The sequence below is a fragment of the Gorilla gorilla genome, chromosome 2 (genome assembly GCF_029281585.2).
Source record: "Gorilla gorilla gorilla isolate KB3781 chromosome 2, NHGRI_mGorGor1-v2.1_pri, whole genome shotgun sequence".
Lineage (NCBI taxonomy): Eukaryota > Metazoa > Chordata > Mammalia > Primates > Hominidae > Gorilla > Gorilla gorilla.
Genome location: NC_086017.1, coordinates 19,918,916 through 19,940,027, shown reverse-complemented (window position 1 = coordinate 19,940,027; position 21,112 = coordinate 19,918,916). Strand labels below are relative to the sequence as shown.

Here is a 21,112-nt window from a genome sequence, read left to right as displayed (position 1 = left end):
GCTGCTTTTTTATTTTATTTTGTTTTTTTTTTTTTTTTTTTTTTTGAGACGGAGTCTCGCTCTGTTCCCCAGGCTGGAGTGCAGTGGCACGATCTCGGCTCACTGCAAGCTCCACCTCCCGGGTTCACACCATTCTCCTGCCTCAGCCTCCCAAGTAGCTGGTACTACAGGCACCCGCCACCAAGCCCGGCTAATTTTTTGTATTTTTTAGTAGAGACGGGGTTTCACTGTGTTAGCCAGGATGGTCTTGATCTCCTGATCTCCTGGATCTCCTGATCCACCCACCTCAGCCTCCCAAAGTGCTGGGATTACAGGCGCGAGCCACCGCGCCCGGCTTTTTTTTTGGTCTTATACTATTACACCAATCAAAACAATTTTAAAAGCAGCCAAAACATTCCTTTTGACTTTCTTTGGGCACTGACAAGAAATTGAAGTTGGCCGGGCATGGTGGCTCACGCCTGTAATCGTACCACTTTGGGAAGCCGAGGTGGGTAGATCACGAGGTCAGGAGTTCAAGACCAGCCTGGTCAATATGGTGAAACCCTGTCTCTACTAAAAAATACAAAGATTAGCCAGGCATGGTGGCGTGTGCCTGTAGTCCCACCTATACAGGAGGCTGAGACAGGAGAATTGTTTGAACCTGGGAGGTGGAGGTTGCAGTGAGCTGAGATCGTGCCAGTGCACTCCAGCCTGAGTGACAGAGTGAGTCTCCGTTTCAAAAAAAAAAAAAAAAAAAGGAAAGAAGATCAAGATCAAGTCAATCCTCCAGAAAGATCAGATATATCTCATCTCAAATGAAGTTGGTTCTTACAATAGGAGACATTTTAATCGGCAGAACTATGTTAGCACCAGTCTCCATAATTTCTCTGCACAAATCTCAATTCAATTCCACCTAATCCTTGAATAATGAAGCAAATCCAGAAAGATAAATGAGGCAACTGAGGCAGAACTTAGAACAGAATTTATTTGTAAAATTGGTACAAGCCTAAGTTCTACAATAAATCAGAGTTTCAAAACTAGCTCCCAAAGTCCAGAATCATGACTCAGAGATTTTACTCTGCAGTGTAGCACAGCTGGGTTTATCCAAACCAATAAATAATGCTACATTAGAATCCTGAGCCAGGGACTGTGATGGTGTTAGACAATCCATGATGTCCACAAGTTAATAAAGACCCCACTTTAAGAACAAAATATGGCTGGGAGCGGTGGCTCATGCCTGTAATCCCAGCACTTTGGGAGGCTGAGGCAGGTGGATCATGAGTTCAGGAGATCGAGACCATCTGGCCGACATGGTGAAACCCCGTATCTACTAAAAATACAAAAATTAGCTGGGCATGGTGGCGTGTGCCTGTCGTCCCAGCTACTCAGGAGGCTGAGGCAGGAGAATCGCTTGAACCTAGGAGATGGAGGTTGCAGTGAGCCAAGATTGCAGCACTGCACTCCAGCCTGGGAAACACAGCGAGTCCCCGTTTTTAAAAAAAAAAGAGGAACAAAAAAGGATCCTTCCAGTAAGAAAGGCAAACAGCGGATTTCAAACTCTAACACAAAATGATCACAGGCTGGCAGAGACACAGAAGCAGGCAACAATTTATCTGGGGTCTAATCAGAGTCATCATAACTCTCATCACTATCTTGCTCCTTTTCTCCAGCACTTACTTCGTCTTCTTCACCATCCTAAGGGGCAAAGAATAAATAAATAAGTATTTTAGGTTACTGCTCTGGGTGACCTCTGGAATACAGCTCCTAGAGGATACACAAGTGTACTATTATCACTGTTAAAACTTTTTTTTTTTTTTTAAAGGATTCTTGCTCTGTCACCAGGCTGGAATGCAGTGGTGTGATCTCAGCTCACTGCAACCTCTGCCTCCCGGGTTCAAGCGATTCCCCTGCCTCAGCCTCCCAAGTAGCGGGGATTACAGGCATGTGCCACCACGCCCGGCTAATTTTTGTATTTTGGTAGAGATGGGGTTTCTCCACATTGGCTAGGCTGGTCTCAAACTCCTGGCCTCAGGTGATCTGCCTGCCTCAGCCTCCCAAAGTGCTGGGATTACAGGCGCAGCCATTGCGCCCAGCCCAATTTGCATAATTTTAAACAAGCTATGGTCCTCCAGCTCTACTGCATGTATATGACATAGGAACAAAGAGGGCATTCGATATAGAATGAAATATTTATTACAAGTGGTGGTATGGCAGTGCACGGTGGCTCACGCCAAACTTTGGAAGGCTGAGGCGGGTAGATCATCTGAGGTCAGGAGTTCGAGACCAGCCCAGCCAACATGGTGAAACCCTGTCTCTACTAAATATACAAAAACTAGCCGGGCATGGTGGCGGGCACCTGTAATCCCAGCTACTTGGAAGGCTGAGGCAGGAGAATTGCTTGAACTCGGGAGACAGATTGCAGTGAGCTGAGACTGCACCACTGCATGCTAGCCTGGGCGACAGAGGGAGACTCCGTCTCAAAAAAAGAAGTGCTGTGCTGGTGTATCTCAACACGAATCCAGTACAAAATTCTATTCTGTCTGGCTTACGATACTAGTATGAGAGATCTGCTTAGGGGAAAGTACCAAACTAATAGGATATTGTCTGCCTCAAATTCTTTGAGAAAAAAGTAGAAGGGGTATATTATACAAATAAAACTGGGGACCATGTAAATAAAATAACTTTTTTATTTTGAGACAGGGTCTCGCTCTGTCATCCAGGCTGGAGTGTGATGATGGCTCACTGCAGCCTCCACCTCCTGGGCTTGAGCAACCCTCCCACCTCAGCCTCCTGAGTAGCAGGGACCACAGGCATGCGTCACCATGCCTGGCTAGCTCAAAAAATTTTTTTCTGTAGAGATGGGGTCTCGGGCTGGTCTTGAAATTCTGGGCTTAAGCGGTCCTCCCACCTCAGCCTCACAAAGTGCTACGATTACAGGTGTGAGCCACCCCATCAGGCCAGACTTTTCATACTAAATGATCTTTCTGGATCAGACTCAAATTGCATTATAGACAGAGGCCCCACAGCAGGGGTTCTTAAATCTGAGCTTTTTGGTGTCTATAACCTACCTGAATTGTGACAAAATTTTATAAATGTACACTTTTTTGTTGTTGTTGTTGAGACGGAGTCTCGCTCTGTTGCCCAGGCTGGAGTGCAGTAGCATGATCTCGGCTCACCACAACCTCCACCTCCCAGGTTCAAGTGATTCTCCTGCCTCAGCCTCCCAAGTAGCTGAGACAACAGGCACGTGCCACCACGCCCAGCTAATTTTTGTATTTTTAGTAGAGATGGGGTTTCACTATGTTGGCCAGGCTGGTCTTGAACTCCTGACCTTGTGATCTGCCCACATCGGCCTCCCAAAGTGCTGGGATTACAGGTGTGAGCCACCGTACCCGGGTTTATTTTTCATTTTTTTTGTGGAGATAGGGTCTTGTTATGTTGCGCAGCTTTGCCTTGAGCTCCCGGGCTCAAGTAATCCTCCTACCTTGGCCTCACAAAGTGCTAGGATTACAAGCATGAGCCACTGCGCCAGCCATGTATACATTTTTATTTGGCTTTCTTTAAATTGTCGAAAGCATCTGTACCACATAAAAGCGTAAGAACTTCTATTTTTATTTCAGTTCTCTAAGGTGGCAGCTTCTGACTCTGTGCTTTGGCTTTCACCAAATGCGTTCACATTTCTATTTTTGTATGTTTCAAATGTGTTTAAATGGTTTAACTCATTCTTCTCAACACTCAGAAAATACTTCGATGACTTCTCTCTTCTAAAATGGTTTCAGATATGAAATCATGGAAAATGAGAGGCTATAATGCAGAAAATTGTCAACTCTATAACAAATGCCACACCTCGAGATACTCAGGAGCGATTCTAAGATTGTGTCGTTGTTTTTTCTGGGTCCCAAAAATTATGCAAGCACAGAAGCTGTTATGGAGGGAATGGAAATGGGCATAGAAGCATTTGACAATAAACATAAGTAGGCAAAGTTCTGCTCCACCAACTTAGAACAATTAACAAAATGCAACCATCAGTGCCAGACTCTGGTGCCTTTTGCAGAGATACCTCAGTGGCTTTGCTCTTGGAGGCCTGGGATGACATGTCATCCTCACTCTCATCTGCTGTGCTCTCCTGGGAATTTTGGGACTTAATCTCTTCACCCTAAATGTGAATGGACCAAGAAAATGGTGGGTTATAATGATCACATTTAGGGTAATAGGGGAGAAGGTTGAGTTTACAGGCAATACAAAGGAAGATATTTTAGCCATTCAAAACACAGCAAACATGGATACCAACTTGTGATTCAGCATCTGGAGGAGGGATACTCAACTCCAGGTTTCTGAGATGTCTGTGGCCCTGATACCATAAGTAATGTAAGGAAAGGTTCATCTTAGTATGCTAGTATCACACTACATTTTAAAAGGCTAGATTGTATTGGTGACTCTAAGTCGATGCTGAACATGGTTCTAAAATTTCCCAAATACCTTAAGGTATATGAGCACTATCACACCAAGCACGAATGGCCATGCGGAGGCTAAAGGACAGTACAGTGAGGTGGTTTAAGAACATCAGCTCTGGATTTAGGACTGTTTGGACGCAAACTCCGGCTCCACTCACTCACTGTTGAATGACATTAGGTAAATTACTTAACTTCTCTGAGCTTCAATTTTTATGCAGAAACAGTAGTATCTGCCTCATAAGGTTGATGTGAAGAAAGGAAGCTAATTCTCTGTGGTGCTATTTTATACATTTCATATATAATTGACTACAAGACTCAGATATTATAAGCATGAAAGAAAAGGGCTTATACTACCCTATCTGAAAAATGTTGTAACTCCAAAGTAGTATTATAAACAACACAAGATTTCAGCTAATCAGACAACTAAAAAAACCTTATAAATGCTCATTAGTTAAAATTAGAGATTGTTGCGGGAAGTCAGGGACCCCAAACGGAGGGACCGGCTGAGGCCTTGACAGAAGAACGTGGATTGTGAAGATTTTATGGACATTTATTAGTTCCCCAAATTAATACTTTTGTAATTTCTTATGCCTGTCTTTACTGTAATCTCTAAACATAAATTGTAAAGATTTCATGGACACTTACCACTTCCCCAATCAATACCCTTGTGATTTCCTATGCCTGTCTTTACTTTAATGTCTTAATCCTGTCAGCCGAGGAGGTATATAGTCTCAGGACCCTGTAATAATTGCGTTAACTACACAAATTGTACAGCATGTGTGTTTGAGCAATATGAAATGTGGGCACCCTGAAAAAAGAACAGGATAACAGCAATGTTCAGGGAATAGGAGAGAGAAACTCTGACCGCCAGTGAGCTGGGTGGAACAGAACCATGTTTCTCTTCCTTCAAAAGCAAATGGGAGAAATATCGCTGAATTCTTTTTCTCAGCATGGAACGTCCCTGAGAAAGAGAATGCGCACCTAGGGGTAGGTCTCTGAACTGGCCCCCCCGGGGTGTACCTGTCTCTTATGGTCGAGGTTGCAGAGGTGAAATAAACTCCAGTCTCCCATAGCGCTCCCAGGCTTATGAGGAAGAGGAATTCCCGCCTAATAAATTTTGGTCAGACCCGTTGATCTCAAAACCCTGTCTCCTGATAAGATGTTATCAATGACAGTGGTGCCCGAAACCTCATCAGCAATTTTAATTTCGCCTCGGTCCTGTGGTCCTGTGATCTCACCCTGCCTCCACTTGCCTTGTGATATTCTATTACCCTGTTAAGTACTTGATGTCTGTCACCCACACCTATTCGCACACTCCCTCCCCTTTTGAAAATCCCTAATAAAAACTTGCTGTTTTTTGTGGCTTGTGGGGCATCACGGATCCTACCAACGTGTGATGTCTCCCCCGGATGCACAGCTTTAAAATTTCTCTCTTTTGTACTCTGTCCCTTTATTTCTCAAGCCAGCCGACGCTTAGGAAAATAGAAAAGAACCTACGTGATTATCGGGGCAGGTCCCCCGATACGAGATTAATTTGTAATTTCTGGAATAAGACAGACTGGCTTAGGGGAAAAAAAATAACAAAAGAAATGTTTGTCCCTATACAAAAATGTTATTATGAATCTACCCTCAGTGGGGCTTAAAGGAGCTCCTCTGGCTGTGGAGAGAGGTTTGTCCTGGTCTGACTCCTTTATGTCCAAGGCATTGTTTATATCAATGGCATGTTTTGGTGCCTTGCTGCCTAAGATGAGGGGTGCAGCCTGTGACCAGGGCCCATGAGCAATGTACCATAACTTTAAGAGTTAAACAGTCACAGACTTAAGAGAAAAGTAGCCTTACTGAGAGACGAGGGCTTAGGTGACCTTCCTTACATGCCATCTGATACTGTCACAAAGAATAAGAGTGGGGGATTATCACTAGCAGGATCCAAGGCTTACCTGCAAGTCCCGGTTTTTTAGATTGCCCAGCCAGAAAGCCTCTCTACAATTGTTGAGGGTGAGCATAGCTTTGACTCTGCAAACTAACAGTTCCAGGGTCTTTTTGAGCAGAGGCACATGTTGGGTGAGTCTCGTGTCCTGGTGAATCTGAATGGAAATAAATAACATCCATCTTTTGTGAGTTTATCATCATGCCTTCACATTTCTTATAGAAACCTTTGAATATTGAATAAGAACACAAGCCCTGCCAATATGGGCCAACGGTATGTTCCATCAAACAGGAATAGTTTGGCAGAGTAATCCAAAGAGAATGGCAGCTAAAGAATTCAAAGCCTAGAAGACATACCACCACCACCTCTAGTTCCTCTTCATAACCTCTTACTGGCCGATCATCAATGAATTTACCTAAAATATTCTTGAATATATATTTTACTGATATTAAACAATAGAGTAGCCCTGTTTAGCTAAGAGAATTCCTTAAACATTCACTGTCCAGCCGGGAGGCGGAACTTGCAGTGAGCAGAGATTGCGCCACTGCACTCCGGCCTGGGCTACAAAGCGAGACTCCGTCTCAAAAAAAAAAAAAAAAAAAAAAAAAAAAAAAATCACTGTTCAGGACCTTATAAATTTAGAACCAGAGGAGGAAGTAAGTAACAGAAACTGGACTCAAGAATCATTTGGTTTGCCAGTGACTGCAGAACTCTAGGGTTCTGTGTTCATTCAGACAAAACGTGACAATACCTCATTAACTATAAGAAGGCTTCAAGTGGAAAAATCCTTTAATGCTAAGATGTTCTCATAAGACATAGATGAGTTCCTTGAAAGTAAGTGGCACAGATGAAAGCCTCTACAGATGGCTGCTTTAGAGCCACCTCCTGTCTCCTGCAGGATCATCACTTACATCACAGTCCTGTTACCTAGAGGACTTTGCAGAAGTAAACATATACCAGCATTCTATTTCTGTCACCCAAGAAGTTTCTAGAGGAAAAAGAGCTTTGGAGTTTGAATCAAATTTCAGATGCAGAGATTCCCCTCTAGAGGACTGTCCAATCTCAAGGAGCAACTAAGGATTTGCTCTGAATAAACTGCCTTTGGACAGACACAGTCCCAGATATAAAGGAAGAAGGATGGTAGCCCATGGATCCCCCAATAGCAACTGCAGATTAAGCCAACAGGCAGGCTGCTGATAGAACCTGCTCCCCTTCTTACCTTGGAATGCCCACACAGGTGATGAAGCAGCCTTGTGTCCAACTGGAAGGTTTCCAGTAAGCTCAGAACATCTTCCTATAACCAATAAGTTTATAAATGCTCTATGAAATGTCCTGATTTCATTTTAGATTGAAGATACCCTTGCAATCAAAAGCTCCAAAGAGGATTAACTCTGCAGTTTCCAGCCTATGCTGATAATCATCTTAATTTGCCTCTCAAATAGGAGGAATAGCAGCTACCTCTTATTCTCAACTCTCCCATTTCTGTCCCTTGTATCAATCTGAGAGTTATAAGACCTGCATTTTAGTTTTACATAGGTTACCATGTCTCAGTTTTCCCATCTGCAACATTAGGATAAAATGCCACCTTCCCTTTCTCTTTCAGGGCTGTGAGGGACCAACCAAATATGATGAGTATTTTGTTCAACTTGCTAAATATGTACAGGAAATAATGTGATTCTATCCTTACTTCATCACTCTAGCCCTGGATGCCATTGGCTAAAAAACTGTCAAGACTGTTCATTACCACAGCAAAGGGTTTTATGACACAAATGAGCTTTTTTTTTTTTAAATCATTTCTGAGAGTACACCTACAGAAGCATAAAGGAATAAGCAAATGACACACTGATACATGAGGACCTGAGAGTGCAGTAGCACAATAAAATCAAGCTAAAAGGAAGACCACTGTCAGATCTGGAGAAGAAGTAGAAAGGTGGGTTTGATCCAGAGTGGGCCTGAGGAGTTCAGCCTACTTTGGAATATTCAGTCCGATTTGGGGATCTCTGGCTATAGCTGAAGTGGACCAGAGGAGCCCAGGTAGAACACTCCCAGCCCCACCCAGGAGTCACCACGGACATATCTTCTGAGCAACTCTTCAGTGCATATCTTTGTTCTCTGCTCTTAGCTCTTACCCGGTGTTTTCTAAAACTGAAGTCTAGGAGCGGCATACATTGCTTCAGAAATGCTTCCACAAAGAGACGCCCATACTGAAGAAGAGAGACACACTGTTACCTCTAGCTGAGGTATCTCACTGAAAGGCCCCTGAGGCAGAATAGTCTCATCCAGCCCAAGGGTTTTATTTTCTTATTTATATATATAAAAAACAAATTGGGAAGGGTCCAAAAGGTTTATTTGGAGAATGTAACTCAATACAAAAATCAAATAGGCCTGTTAACTAAGCCCCAGAATTAGGCAGACTTACCTACCACAGATACAGTCGATGGACAGGGAACTTGCTCAGCTTAGGAGTGAGAGCACAGAGGAGTAGAGGGGAGCTCTATCTGAGGATAACTTACTCCCAAGAGGGAAAAACTGGGTAAAGCTGAGAAAGCATATGACCAATTTCTAAATTTCCCAATCAGATAAATGACTCCTCTCTCCAACTCGCCCATCTCCCACATTGCGCAAGGGTGGAGTAAAAAGGGAGAGTGACCAGGAGATAACAAGAATGGGGCACCATCCACTTGGAAGGAAACTTGAGGAGTGGCGAAGTAGCATTCTCCCCATAACATTCCGACTGGACTTCCCATCAAATGTAGGGCTCATACAGGCTATTCCCACAAAAGAGAAGTTTGGCAATTATCAGGATATCAGATCCCACATTTGTAAGGCCACCCATAGACTTTAAAGAAAAATCATCTACTCCTCCTTCCTCCCTTTTGCCTGGTAAGGAATGGCACGGAAGGTAACTACTGCTCCTAAACTCAACTGCCCTGAAGCCATTCCTCCTAGTACTAAGATTCTTACCAGAAGTTTTCAAATTCATAGGAAAACTGGCTTCTCCAATCATCCAACTAGGGTGGGAAAATGTATCCATTGCCTTCCCTAAACTGGCATAGATTCTGGAAACTCTGGCTTGTGGGCAAGAAATTGAGCAATTTATCTCAGCTGAGGTCCTCTCTAGAGTGATCCACAGGAAGAATAAATATGAAACAGGGCCCAGTAAATCTCTCACCTTTAAACATACATGCAGAACAGGATGACTATCAAATACCTGGAGAGGTGAAAGACAAGAAACCAAGGCTGAGATCTGCTCCTTTGAGCACTCCAGCCTCTTTCCCGCTGCGCAAAGCACAGCTTTGGGTGCTGTAGAGAATTCTAAAATGGAGGAATGTCAACATTTAAATTAATATTACAAAGCAGAATAAAGTAATTATCACAACTGAAGTTCAAGAAAAGGAAGAGACGAGCAAAGAGAAATAAACTGATTCCAACTGGGAGTGTTGAGAAGATGGCATTATTAGAGGTCCAAAACCTTGATCTGAAGACTTAAGAAAGACTGGATGAGGCTGGGCATGCTGCCTCATGCCTGATATCCCAGCATTTTGGGAGGCTGAGGCTGGTGGATCACTTGAGCCCAGGAGTTCGAGGCCAGCCTGGGGAACAGAATGAGACCCTGTTTCCACAAAAAATAGAACAATTAGCTGGATGTGGTGGTATGTTCCTGCAGTCCCAGCTACTCCAGAGGCTTAAGTGGGAAGATTCTTGAGTCTAGGAGGTTGAGGCTGCAGTGAGCTGTGATCACCCTACTGCATTCCAGCCTGGACAACAGAGTGAGACCCTGCCTCAAAAAAAAAAAAAAAAAAAAAGACATGAAAGAGGTGGAAAGGAGAGACAAGGACATTCTAGGCTGGAGGAACAAGCTGAGCAAAACCACGATGGAGTGGGTGAGAGCACAGTGTGTTTAAAGGAGAACGAGGGCATTCAGGGTTAGAAGAGGGAATGTGCGCTCAGATCATAGAGGATCCAAGGCAAGGTGAAAAAGTGAGGGAATTACAGATGGAAGGAGTCATTAAATAGTATTGTTGCATAAGTAGGAGGAAGGAAGGAAAAGACAAAAAAAAAAATGCCTAGTGAGAAAAGGGGTTATCCAGGATGGGTAGGGGGACAAAGGAAGAAGACGACTCAGGGAGAGCAGGCCCCAAGGAAGAGTGGGAAGAGGAGCAAGGAGAGTCCATTTTGGAAGCCAGGACACTTGGTTTCTGCAGTTATTTGGTGAGATGGGTCAAGCAGCCTCCATACTCACCTTTATCAAGTTGATGAGGATACTGAAGTCTCGAACAGCCATGTTCCAGTAGAGGAGTTTCTCTTCATGAATCTGGGGCAGCCAAATATATGGGCACCTCTGAGTCACAGCCAAATACTTCCCTTACTGTATTCCCACTAAGATATAGTTCTTGAATTACATAGCTATACAGATATTTAAGCCAATTATCCTTAGATGTAGCAACCAGTGCATCCACAAGATGGTTTTGAGGCCTGCACATGTTGTGGTAACATTAGAACACCTCATAGGGACAGACTTTCTAAAAAGTTTCCTCTTCAGCAATTCCCAAGTAAGTAAAAGCCTTTGCAACATATACTGGCCATCAGACCAGGTGCAGTGGTTCATGCCTATAATCCCAGCACTTTGGGAGGCTGAGGTGGGAGGATTGCTTGAGCCTATGAGTTCAAGACCAGCCTGAGCAACACGACAAAACCCCGCCTCTACTAAAAATAGAAAAATTAGCTGGGCATGGTGGCGTGCACCTGTGGTCCCAGCTATTTGGGAGGCTGAGGTGGGAGGATCATCTGAGCCCAGAAGGCAAAGGCTGCAGTGAGCCAAGTTTGCACCACTGCACTCCAACCTGGATGTCAGACTCAGACCCTGTCTCAAAAAGAAAAAAAAAAAGAAAAAACATATACTGGCTGTAGCTTCTCTGCTTCCCTATGCTAGCCCTTTCTCTTACTTGTCTAGCTCCGTTCTGGTTAGCAGGCTGCCAAGATCCACAGTATCTCAAACAGGCTGGCTTACCTCATGCCAGTTAGCAGGAGGCAAACTGGGCAGTAGCCAAGGAAAAGAGAGCCCATTCCTCACCTCTAACTAGAGGGAAAGGAAATTAAACTAGGAACTCTTTGAAAAAAAATCCTGAATCTCAGAAACTCAAAACAAAACAAAAACAAAAAACAGCTTAGGAGAAAACTTGGACCCAAGAAATAGAAGAATTAGCAACTACCACTGGGCACAGTGGCGCACGTCTGTAATCCCAGCACTTTGGGAGGCCGAGGTGGGTGGATCATGAAGTCAGGAGTTCGAGACTAGCCTGGCCAACATGGTGAAACCCTGTCTCTACTAAAAAATATAAAAATTATCCGGGTGTGGTGGCGCATGCCTGTAATCCCAGCTACTCAGGAGTCTGAGGCAGGAGAATTGCTTGAACCCAGGAGGTGAGGTTGCAGTGAGCCGAGATCATGCCACTGCACTCCAGTCTGGGCAACAGAACAAGCAAGACTCTGTCTCAGAAAAAAAAAAAAAAAAAAAAAAATCAGCAACTTCCAAGTAATCCAAAGTCCACTTCTTGAAGTGACTATTATCTTACTCACCTGCTGCGAGTCTGCTGCTGTGCCAGGCTCAATTTTTTTCACCGTCTTCTCTAGTTCAGCCATCATCACACGGAAGAAAACAACAAAAGTGTGCCTAGAAGACGGGAAAAGCATGCGTGCCCACACCGTGATGCACCACTTAGAACTACCTGGGAAGAACCAGGAACCAAAAGTAGCTTCCTTCCCTACCTCTCTAAATGTCCTTTCACTAGGGTCCTTAGTAAGAGGATGGGGGAGCAGAAAGGACTCAGTAATAAGCCCAAGAAGATTGCCTGTCAAACAGTGGAATTAACTTTATGAAAGGAGGTGTTATGGTAGTATGGAAAAAGCAATGAAGTAACAGTGAGAAGATCTGAGTTTGAGTCCTGGTTCTATGTTTATTTTATTGCACGTGTAAGCCTGAGAAGTTCTCTAGCTCTCATTTTCCTCAGCAGTAAAATAGGGGCAATGATACCAACCTCACAGAATTATCAAAAGGATCAAATGAGATAAAGTGAAAGTGCTTTATAAACTGAAAATACTACAAATGTTAAGATAACTATTGATATTCTGAGACACACACCCATTAAGTGAGACATACATGTGAGCACCCTGTTCTCAAGATGGCTAAAATATCTCAGCTGGGCACAATGGCTCATGCCTGTAATCCCAGCACTTTGGGAGGCCGAGGCAGGCAGATCACCTGAGGTCGGGTTCAAGACTAGCCTGGCCAACATGGTGAAACCCAATCTCTACTAAAAATACAAAAATTAGCCGGGTGTGGTGGTGGGTGCCTGTAATCCCAGTTACTTGAAAGGCTGGGGTAGGAGAATCGTTTGAACCCAGGAGGTGGAGGTTGCAGTGAGCTGAGATTACGCCACTGCACTCCAGCCTGGGTGACAAGTTTTCTCAAAAACAAAACAAAACAATACAAAACAAAAACCACCATGGTCCTCTCAAATATATTAGCTGAGAGCCCTTGAAAGGAATGCATAACAGACTCTCTTTATTGAATGAATGATTATATCTACTGTCTATATCAGAATTAGATGAGAAGGAGCAAGGCAGTTGTGTGGAAGCTATATATGTTGCACAGTGTGATTATGATTCTTTTTTTTTTGAGATGGATTTTCGCTCTTGCTGCCCAGGCTGGAGTGCAGTGGCGAGATCCCAGCTCACTGCAACCTCCGCCTCCCAGGTTCAAGCAATTCTCCTACCTCAGCCTCCTAAGTAGCTGGGATTACAGGCATGTGCCACCACGCCCGGCTAATTTTTGTATTTTTAGTAGGGACAGGGTTTCACTATGTTGGCCAGGTGGGTCTCAAAACTCCTGACCTCAAGGTGATCCTCCTGCCTCAGCCTCCCAAAGTGCTGGGATTACAGGTGTCCGCCACCGTGCCCAGCCTGATGATGATTCTATCTTAAGGGAAAAACTGGAGGAAAGAACTCCCTTACCTGGTCAGTGTAGGGAATGTGGAGGAAGATGCATCTTTAGGAGAGTTGATCAGTTCTGGGACACCAACACCAGCAATCTCCTCTATGGCCTTCAGAATGCTGTCTGTGTGCTCCAGGTAGATACTGCATTGAGAGTCAAATATTTGACCCACTGATTAACAAAGTAGAATACAACTACAGATTCCTCTAATTCCTCTATGATCTGAATTAACAATAAGCAGTTAGCTGACAGTATAAAACAGAACCAGAGGATCTTAAGATCCACATGTTCCAAATTGTGTTCATTTTTAACCTACTTCATTGTTTTCAAATTCCCACTAAAAAGGTCATTTGTCCAGTCTCTGACAAACAACAGTAGCAAAATAGAAAAAAGCTATTTGGCTCATTGGAAGAAACCAAACATCTCACCAGAGCAAAGCATGGAGCTGGTCATTAGAGATGTTGCTCTTCTCTTTATCCCCACTTGGCCACACCCGACAGAGGAATTGTCTGGCAAGGGAAGCTGTTAGAAAAGAAGACAAAGGAATCTTACATATGGGAACTTGACCTCATTCTTGCTTTTCAGGTTTTGGAGGATGATTATTGACCAAAAGGATTATTAGTTTAGATTTACTAAGACGTTCCCGGTCTAACAGGCAACTTACAAAAAGCTGTCACGTTCCTGATCCACTGGCCCTTTTGCCAGACATAAACTCATTTGTCTAAGGCTCAACACGTCCCAGCCCAACCCCATCTTGAAACACACAAACATGCAAACATGAACATAAATACAGACACACAGAGAAAAGGAATGCTGCTGGGCAGTGGGAAGGCCAATCTTGTTCCTCCTGGGCTGGCCAATAGCAGTGGTCACCTCCAAGATTGAGACCAAACCTTCCCCTTTTAATCAATAGGGAAAAATAAAGGTTTGTTTTGCATTTTTATCTTGCTTTCTGATGTGCTGCCAACTAGGATGAGCTGCATTCTAAGAGCTACAATAAAAGACAGTTTAAGAAAGAGGCCAGGGCTGGGCACAGTGGCTCACGTCTGTAATCCCAGCACTTTGGGAGGCTGAGGCAGGTGGATCACGAGGTCAGGAGTTCGAGACCAGCCTGACCAACATGGTGAAACCCCGTCTCTACTAAAAATACAAAAATTGGCTGGGCACGGTGGTGCGCGCCTGTAATCCCAGCTACTTGAAAGGCTGAGGCAGGAGAATCGTTTGAACCTGGGAGGTAGAGGATTGCAGTGAGCCAAGATCGCACCACTGCACTCCAGCCTGGGCGACAGAACGAGACTCTGTCTCAAAAAAAAAGAAAAAGGCCAGGGAAGTGGCCGGTATTTCTTTTACACTTGACCCTGATTTCTCCTCTATCTCCTACTTTATTAACCTCATGATTTATGTCTCGTTTTGTCAAATGTCTCAGATATTTTTTTTTTTAAAAGGAAGAACATGATTAAACTTAAGCCAAAGAGAAAACTATCTACTCAGCTTGTCTAACCAAACTCAGACTAAGCAATTTTAGCAGAAATCAGTCAGGTTGTTCTGGGAAAATGACCTTCCTGGTACAGCAAGAGGGCCTATCCAAGGTTATGTGGGGATTTACATGTAAAAATGTCCTGGGAAGCCCGAAGTTTGTAAGTGTGAGACATTAGTCCTACTCATTAAAAAAAAAAAAAAAAAAAGGATCTGGGCCCATCACCAATTTTTTCTTTGTTCTGAGTAGAAGCTGTCGATTTCTCCAAAATAACCATCAAAAGTCTGATGAGATAAAGAGCACACTGGAAACTGGGAATGCTTTGATGGAAATTCTGCAAGTAATGGAAGCTCTGGCTGTAAGGAGACAAGAAAAACAAACAAATGCAATAGTATCCTATGTGTTACAGATATATTTAAATCCACATGACGTGCCCAAGTCCCTTTAAGTGTTTGACGGCCTAATCAGAATCCTCCTTATTTTCAAGTGCTTTAGTAGCAACCCTCTTCAAGCATCTTGGTAGAAAACCATACCTTTGTATGGAAAAAGCCAGGGCAGAAGACAGCCCCACTGATGGAATGTTGGCCTTGAAGGGGTCATGTATGCTGAGAAACCCAAGCACCACGATAATATGTACAACCCTAGATAAATTATCTGCTCTTTAAAGCCTTAGGCAATACACTGAAAATAATTTTTAAAATCTGGGTTCACAGGCCGGGCATGGTGGCTTATGCCTGTAATCCTAGCACTTTGCTAGGCTGAGACAGGCAGATCACCTGAGCTCAGGAATTAGAGACCAGCCTGGCCACATGTCGAAAACATCTCTACAAAAATATAAAAATTAGTAGGGTGTGGCAGCATGCGCCTGTAATCCCAGCGTCTTGGGAGGCTGAGGCAGTACAATCACTTGAGCCCAGGAGGTGGAGGTTGCAGTGAGCTGGGATCACTCCAGCCTGGGTGACAAAGTGAGACTCTCTCTCAAAGAAAAAAAAAAGAAGACATAAGGTCCTGACCTATAGACAGGGATGATAAGCACTGACTGCTGACCCAGGGATGGTCTAGGTTACCAAGGGAAGTGAGAGAAAGACCAAGTCACTCTGACTGAAGCGGGAGGGGGCCGAAAGCCATGCCCCTGAGATCATGTCACCTCCCTTGTCCACTGCCTACCCCTCAGCCACATAAGCTCTTCCTACAAGACAAGGGGAAAGAAACAGGCTATCAGTGATAACTAGCTGCTGCCTAATTACCCAAATCTGCTGGGAGACAGTAGGTCCCTGGATAATCAAGAGTTGATTACAGATGGTCAATGTTTTCATCATTATTACTTGAAAAGGCTGAGTTTATGGGCTGATGCATTCATGAAGATTTAGCATGATTATTCAAGGTTTCTAATACTTCAGGATTTATCAGAATACATAGATGAGAAAGCTCATATATGAGGAGAGTAGCTGAAAATAATTTCCTTTATAACTACTGAAAGACACCCAGGTTATTTTAAAGAAAGTTGCCAATCCTGTTCCTAGGAGTTTCTTGGGACAACAATCTTGGCTATGTAGTTATGACTTACCTGAGTAGTTCCTCCAAAGGCTGGCTGTGTTCTCCCTGTTTCAGTCGGCTACTAAGGACTTGGAGGGCTGAATACAGTAAATTCTGATTTTCAGGTTGAGAAAATCCACTCCTAAGGAAGTCAAGGTAACAGGGGTTAGCTTAGTTTCTGGAAAACTACTTGGATAGTATTTAAGGATCCTGGCCTCCAGTCTGCACCATCAATAGTTTAACGGTTTGAAAAAAGAATTGAGAGGTCGGGCGTGGTGGCTTACACCTGTAATCCCAGCACTTCGGGAGGCTGAGGCGGGCGAATCATGAGGTCAACACATGGAGACCATCTTGGCCAACACGGTGAAACCCTGTCTCTACTAAAAATACAAAAATTAGCTGGGTGTGGTGGCGGGCACCTGTAGTCCCAGCTACTCCGGAGGCTGAGGCAGGAGAATCGCTGGAACTCAGGAGGTGGAGGCTGCAGTGAGCCGAGATCACGCCACTGCACTCCAGCCTGAGCGACAGAGTGAGACTCTGCCTCTCACACACACACAAAAGCATGGGAAGCAAGTTTAGAATATACTATGTAAAACCACAGGCTAAATTGCTAAAAATATTCCTGTACCAGACCCTGGTGGACATACCTTTTTTTTTTTTTTTTTGAGACGGAGTCTTGCTCTGTCGCCCAGGCTGGAGTGCAGTGGTGTGATCTCGGCTCACTGCCAGCTCCACCTCCCAGGTTAAGACCATTCTCCTGACTCAGCCTCCTGAGTAGCTGGGACTACAGGCGCCTGCAACCACGCTCGGCTAATTTTTTGTATTTTTAGTAGAGACGGAGTTTCACCGTGTTAGCCAGGACGGTCTCGGTCTCCTGACCTCATGATCTGCCCGCCTCGGCCTCCCAAAGTGCTGGGATTACAGGCGTGAGCCACCGCGCCCAGTCGGTGGACATATGCTTTCATTTCCCTTGATTAAATACCTAAGGATGGAATGGCTGAGTCACATGGTAGGTGCATGTCTAGCTTTTTAAGAAACTACCAAACTATTTCCCAATGTGGATGTACCATTGTAAAGTCCCCCTAGAAGCAGGTGAGAGCTCCAGTTGCTCCACCTTCTCACCAACACTTGGCATGCTAAGTCTTTTTAATGTAGCTATGCTAGTGAGTGTGTTGTGCTATCTCATTGTGCTTTTAATTTGCATTTCCTTAAGAAGTAATAAACATCCTTTCATGTATTTAATTGTTGTTTTTATAATTTTTAGAGATGGTTTATTTTCTGTGTTAACTTCACTGGGCCATGGGGCCCAGATTTTTTTTTTTTGAGATAGGGTCTGGTTCTGTTGCCCAGGTTGGAGTGCAGTGTTGCAATCTTGGCTCACTGCAACCTCTGCCTCACAGGCTCAAGCCATCCTGTCACCTCAGCCTCCTGGGTAGCTGGGACTACAGATGCATGCCACCATGCCCAGATAATTTTTGTATTTTTTATGGAGACAGGGTTTTGCCATGCTTCCCAGGCTGGTCTCGAACTCCTGAGCTCAAGTGATCCACCCACCTTGGCCTCCCAAAGTGTTGGGATTACAGGCATAAGCCACGATGTCAGGCCCCTTTCACATGTTTATTTGCCATCTATAAGTCTCTTTGATAAATTGTTCAAAGTTTTTGTCAGGCACTGCTTTTAAGTAATGAGGATATAAAAATGACAGACATCTGCCTTCATGGAGCTCAGAGTCTAGCAGGAAAGACTGATGAACAAGTAATTATAATAAAATGAGATTAAGTTTTATCACGAACGGATACCAGAGTGTTAGAAGAGAACTGGGGGTTAGAGAGGCAGGATGGATGCTTAAGTTCAGATCTCAAGAGATGTGATGAGTCAGAAAAAGCTGGGGATCAAGAAGAGTGGGGGTCCTGGCAGGAGAATGAACATGTGCAAAGCCTCCCACGTAAAAGCTATATAGGGTGCTCAAATTAATTCAGTGAGGCTGGAGGCAGAGTATAACATAATAAGTGGAATAGCAGGAGTCAGAAGAAGACCTAGAGGCTAGGTAAGAGAGTTTTAATTCAAGAAAAATCTAAGAGCAATCAGAAATCAAAATTGGGATAGGATCAAATTGGGTTTATGTTAGGAAGATCACTCTTACTGCCATGTGAAGAATGGACTGAGAGAGGCCAAGTGTGAACCTAGCCCAGTCCAGGTCGAGAGATAATGGGAGTCTGGAAGCAGTGGAGAAACAGGGACAGATGGCTATCTAGATGTTATTTATAACAGAAAATAAAATCAACAGGATTTGGCAATCAGATGTGGGAAAAAGATGGTGGAGAGCAGAGGGAGGGACAAAGAATAACTCCTGGTTTCTGGTTCAGGCAACTGGTGGTACCATTTACTAAGCCAGGCAAAGCTGAAGGAGCATGCTAGGGATGACATATTCCATTTTGGATGTGGAGTGTGAGGTGTCAATGCCACATCTAAGGAGGTGCTGAGTAGGCAGTTGGATATAAATGCCTATAGCTCAGAAAATAAATTTTGGCTAAATTTAAGCTTGGGTAGGATTGACCAGAAATCTTGTATAATGAGAACAGAGAGCCCAATGCCTGTCCCTGAGGAACAAAAGTATTTAAGGGGCACACCTCCCTTAGTTCTACTTTTGTCCATGTTGTACCTTCCACTTCCTTCCGTTATCTCTCTAAAGGCCATGTACCCTTCTGGGGTTCCCTTGAGTCCCACTGTTTCCATGAAGGTATCATGGAATAGCCCAGCTCACAGTGTTCAGCTCATCACCAAACAATCTGGAATTAAAGCATGCTAAAGGAAACTGGACTAAGGATCAGATGGCCACATGTGTTATCAGCTCATCAGCAAGTCACCTAATCTGTCAAATGGGTTAACATAGTGGCTCCAAAGGACTCAGAGGGTACAAGATCAAAGAAATAATACAGACAAAAACACTCCCACAAAATTAATGAACCATATTCACATAAGATTTTTGAACCTTTTCTTTCTTTTCTACATTTCAGTGCCTTGGTGACTGTCAAGTAAAAGCAAGTATATACTCAGTTCTCTCCACACTTCCCACATACTTACCAAGCAAAAAGCCCATAAAAAATCTGCAGCAGCCTCTGATAGCAGGAAGACATTATGTGGTACTCCTGAACTTTCACTCCTGGTCCATCAACTACACCGTGATTCTCAGCAGCTAAACACTAAAAATAAAAATGATTTTAGGACAGTTGCTTCAGTAATTGTCCTTATTTTCCTTTTTCTCAGCCAAAAATGAAACCTCATATTTGCTTAGAAGCTAGGCTTCTGACCTGAAAATAGTTGTGAATGTTCTCCAGGTGGTTACACATTGGGGTCAGCAATTGAAAAACACAATGAACAATTTCTTGGGCAGATCTCTGTTGGAGATGTGAGAATCCAATATTCCGGCTTCCTTTGTTCTATAATAAATGCAGAGTTATGAGTGAAGAAACTGCTGGATAGCGTCTCAGAAACTAAGGGTTCGCAATGGAGTCAAGTCAAACCTGTGTCACCAGGTAGGAGCAGATGGGAGAAATGAGTTGTTCACCTAAGACTGTATTCTGACAGAGGGATAAAAATCTTGCTCCATCTTCCAATGACTGAGAGATTGGCTTTTGTAGAGTAGGAAGAGTGTTTGATTGAGACATATAGCCCTATCATAACTAATCAGATAAAGGTCACATAAAAGTAGAAATCATTTAGGTTGACAAATGTAGGGCAATAGACTCCTTCTTATAATTTTTTTTTTGAGGCAAGGTTCTGCTCTGTCACCCAGGCTGGAGTGCAGTGGCACGATCACAGCTCACTGCAGCCTTGAATTCCTGGGCTCAAGTGATCCTCTCACCTCAGCCTCCTGAGTATCTGAGACCACAGGCACATGCCAACAAACATGGCTAGTTTTTGTATTTTTTGTAGAGATGGGGTTTAACCACATTACCCAGGCTGGTCTCAAACTCCTGAGCTCAAGCAATCCACCCATCTTGGCCTCCCAAAGTGTTGGGGTTAAAGGCTTGAGCCACTGTGCCCTGCCTCCCTCTTATAATTGAAAAACAAACAAACAAAAAAATGTAGAAGCCTGGGCAACATGCTGAAACTCTTCTTTACAAAAAATACAAAAATTAGCTGAGTGCGGTGGCACATGCCTGTGGTCCTAGCTACTCAGGAGGCTGAGATAGGAGGATTACTTGAATCCTGGAGGTGGAAGTTGCACTGAGCCAAGATTGTGCCACTACACTCCAGCCTGGGCAACAGAGCAAAGCCCTGTCTCAAAAAGTAGACCCAATAGTGAATACAAAGAAGAATGAATTACTGGGCACTGTAGCTCTTGCCTGTAATCCTAGCACTTTGGGAGGCCAAGGCGGGTGGATCATGAGGTCAAGAGATCGAGACAATCCTGGTCAACATGGTGAAACCCCATCTGTACTAAAAATACAAAAATTAGCTGGGTGTGGTGGCGCGCACCTGTAGTCCCAGCTCCTCGGGAGGCTGAGGCAGGAGAATCGCTTGAACCTGCGAGGCGGAGGTTGCAGTGAGCCAAGATCAAGCCACTGCACTCCAGCCTGGCAACAAAGCAAGATTCCGCCTCAAAAAAAAAAAAAAAGAAGACGAAGAAGAAAAATGAATCAAGAAACCAAGAAACGGGATATATTAATGTTTAAATGCTTATACCCAAGACCCAAGATTTTCTCATTTTGTTATATGTACCGTCCAACTGCTTCCCCGGA

The 21,112-nt window shown here is 44.0% G+C and overlaps 1 protein-coding gene across 12 annotated transcripts in view; it reads right to left on the bottom strand.

Moving 5' to 3' along the window:
- Positions 1-946: 946 nt before the first annotated feature.
- Positions 947-21,112, bottom strand: part of FANCD2 (FA complementation group D2) — a 71,762-nt gene continuing 51,596 nt past the window's right edge. For 8 of the 12 annotated variants that reach the window (XM_031009035.3, XM_055382928.2, XM_055382931.2 and 5 more), the window contains 14 exons: positions 19,679-19,807; positions 19,452-19,570; positions 16,399-16,509; positions 15,057-15,187; positions 13,783-13,876; positions 13,375-13,497; positions 11,941-12,034; positions 10,604-10,675; positions 9,533-9,571; positions 8,490-8,564; positions 7,580-7,654; positions 6,371-6,517; positions 4,040-4,135; positions 947-1,674 (listed from right to left, as the gene is read on the bottom strand). In XM_031009035.3, coding sequence (XP_030864895.2) covers positions 1,600-1,674; positions 4,040-4,135; positions 6,371-6,517; positions 7,580-7,654; positions 8,490-8,564; positions 9,533-9,571; positions 10,604-10,675; positions 11,941-12,034; positions 13,375-13,497; positions 13,783-13,876; positions 15,057-15,187; positions 16,399-16,509; positions 19,452-19,570; positions 19,679-19,807 — 1,380 coding nt within the window. In that variant the 3' untranslated portion in view covers positions 947-1,599. Of the gene's footprint in view, positions 1,675-3,506; positions 4,136-6,370; positions 6,518-7,579; positions 7,655-8,489; positions 8,565-9,532; positions 9,572-10,603; positions 10,676-11,940; positions 12,035-13,374; positions 13,498-13,782; positions 13,877-15,056; positions 15,188-16,398; positions 16,510-19,451; positions 19,571-19,678; positions 19,808-21,112 lie in introns of those variants that run through there. The other 4 variants (XM_055382921.2, XM_055382922.2, XM_063703633.1 and 1 more) reach the window with 3 other exon arrangements.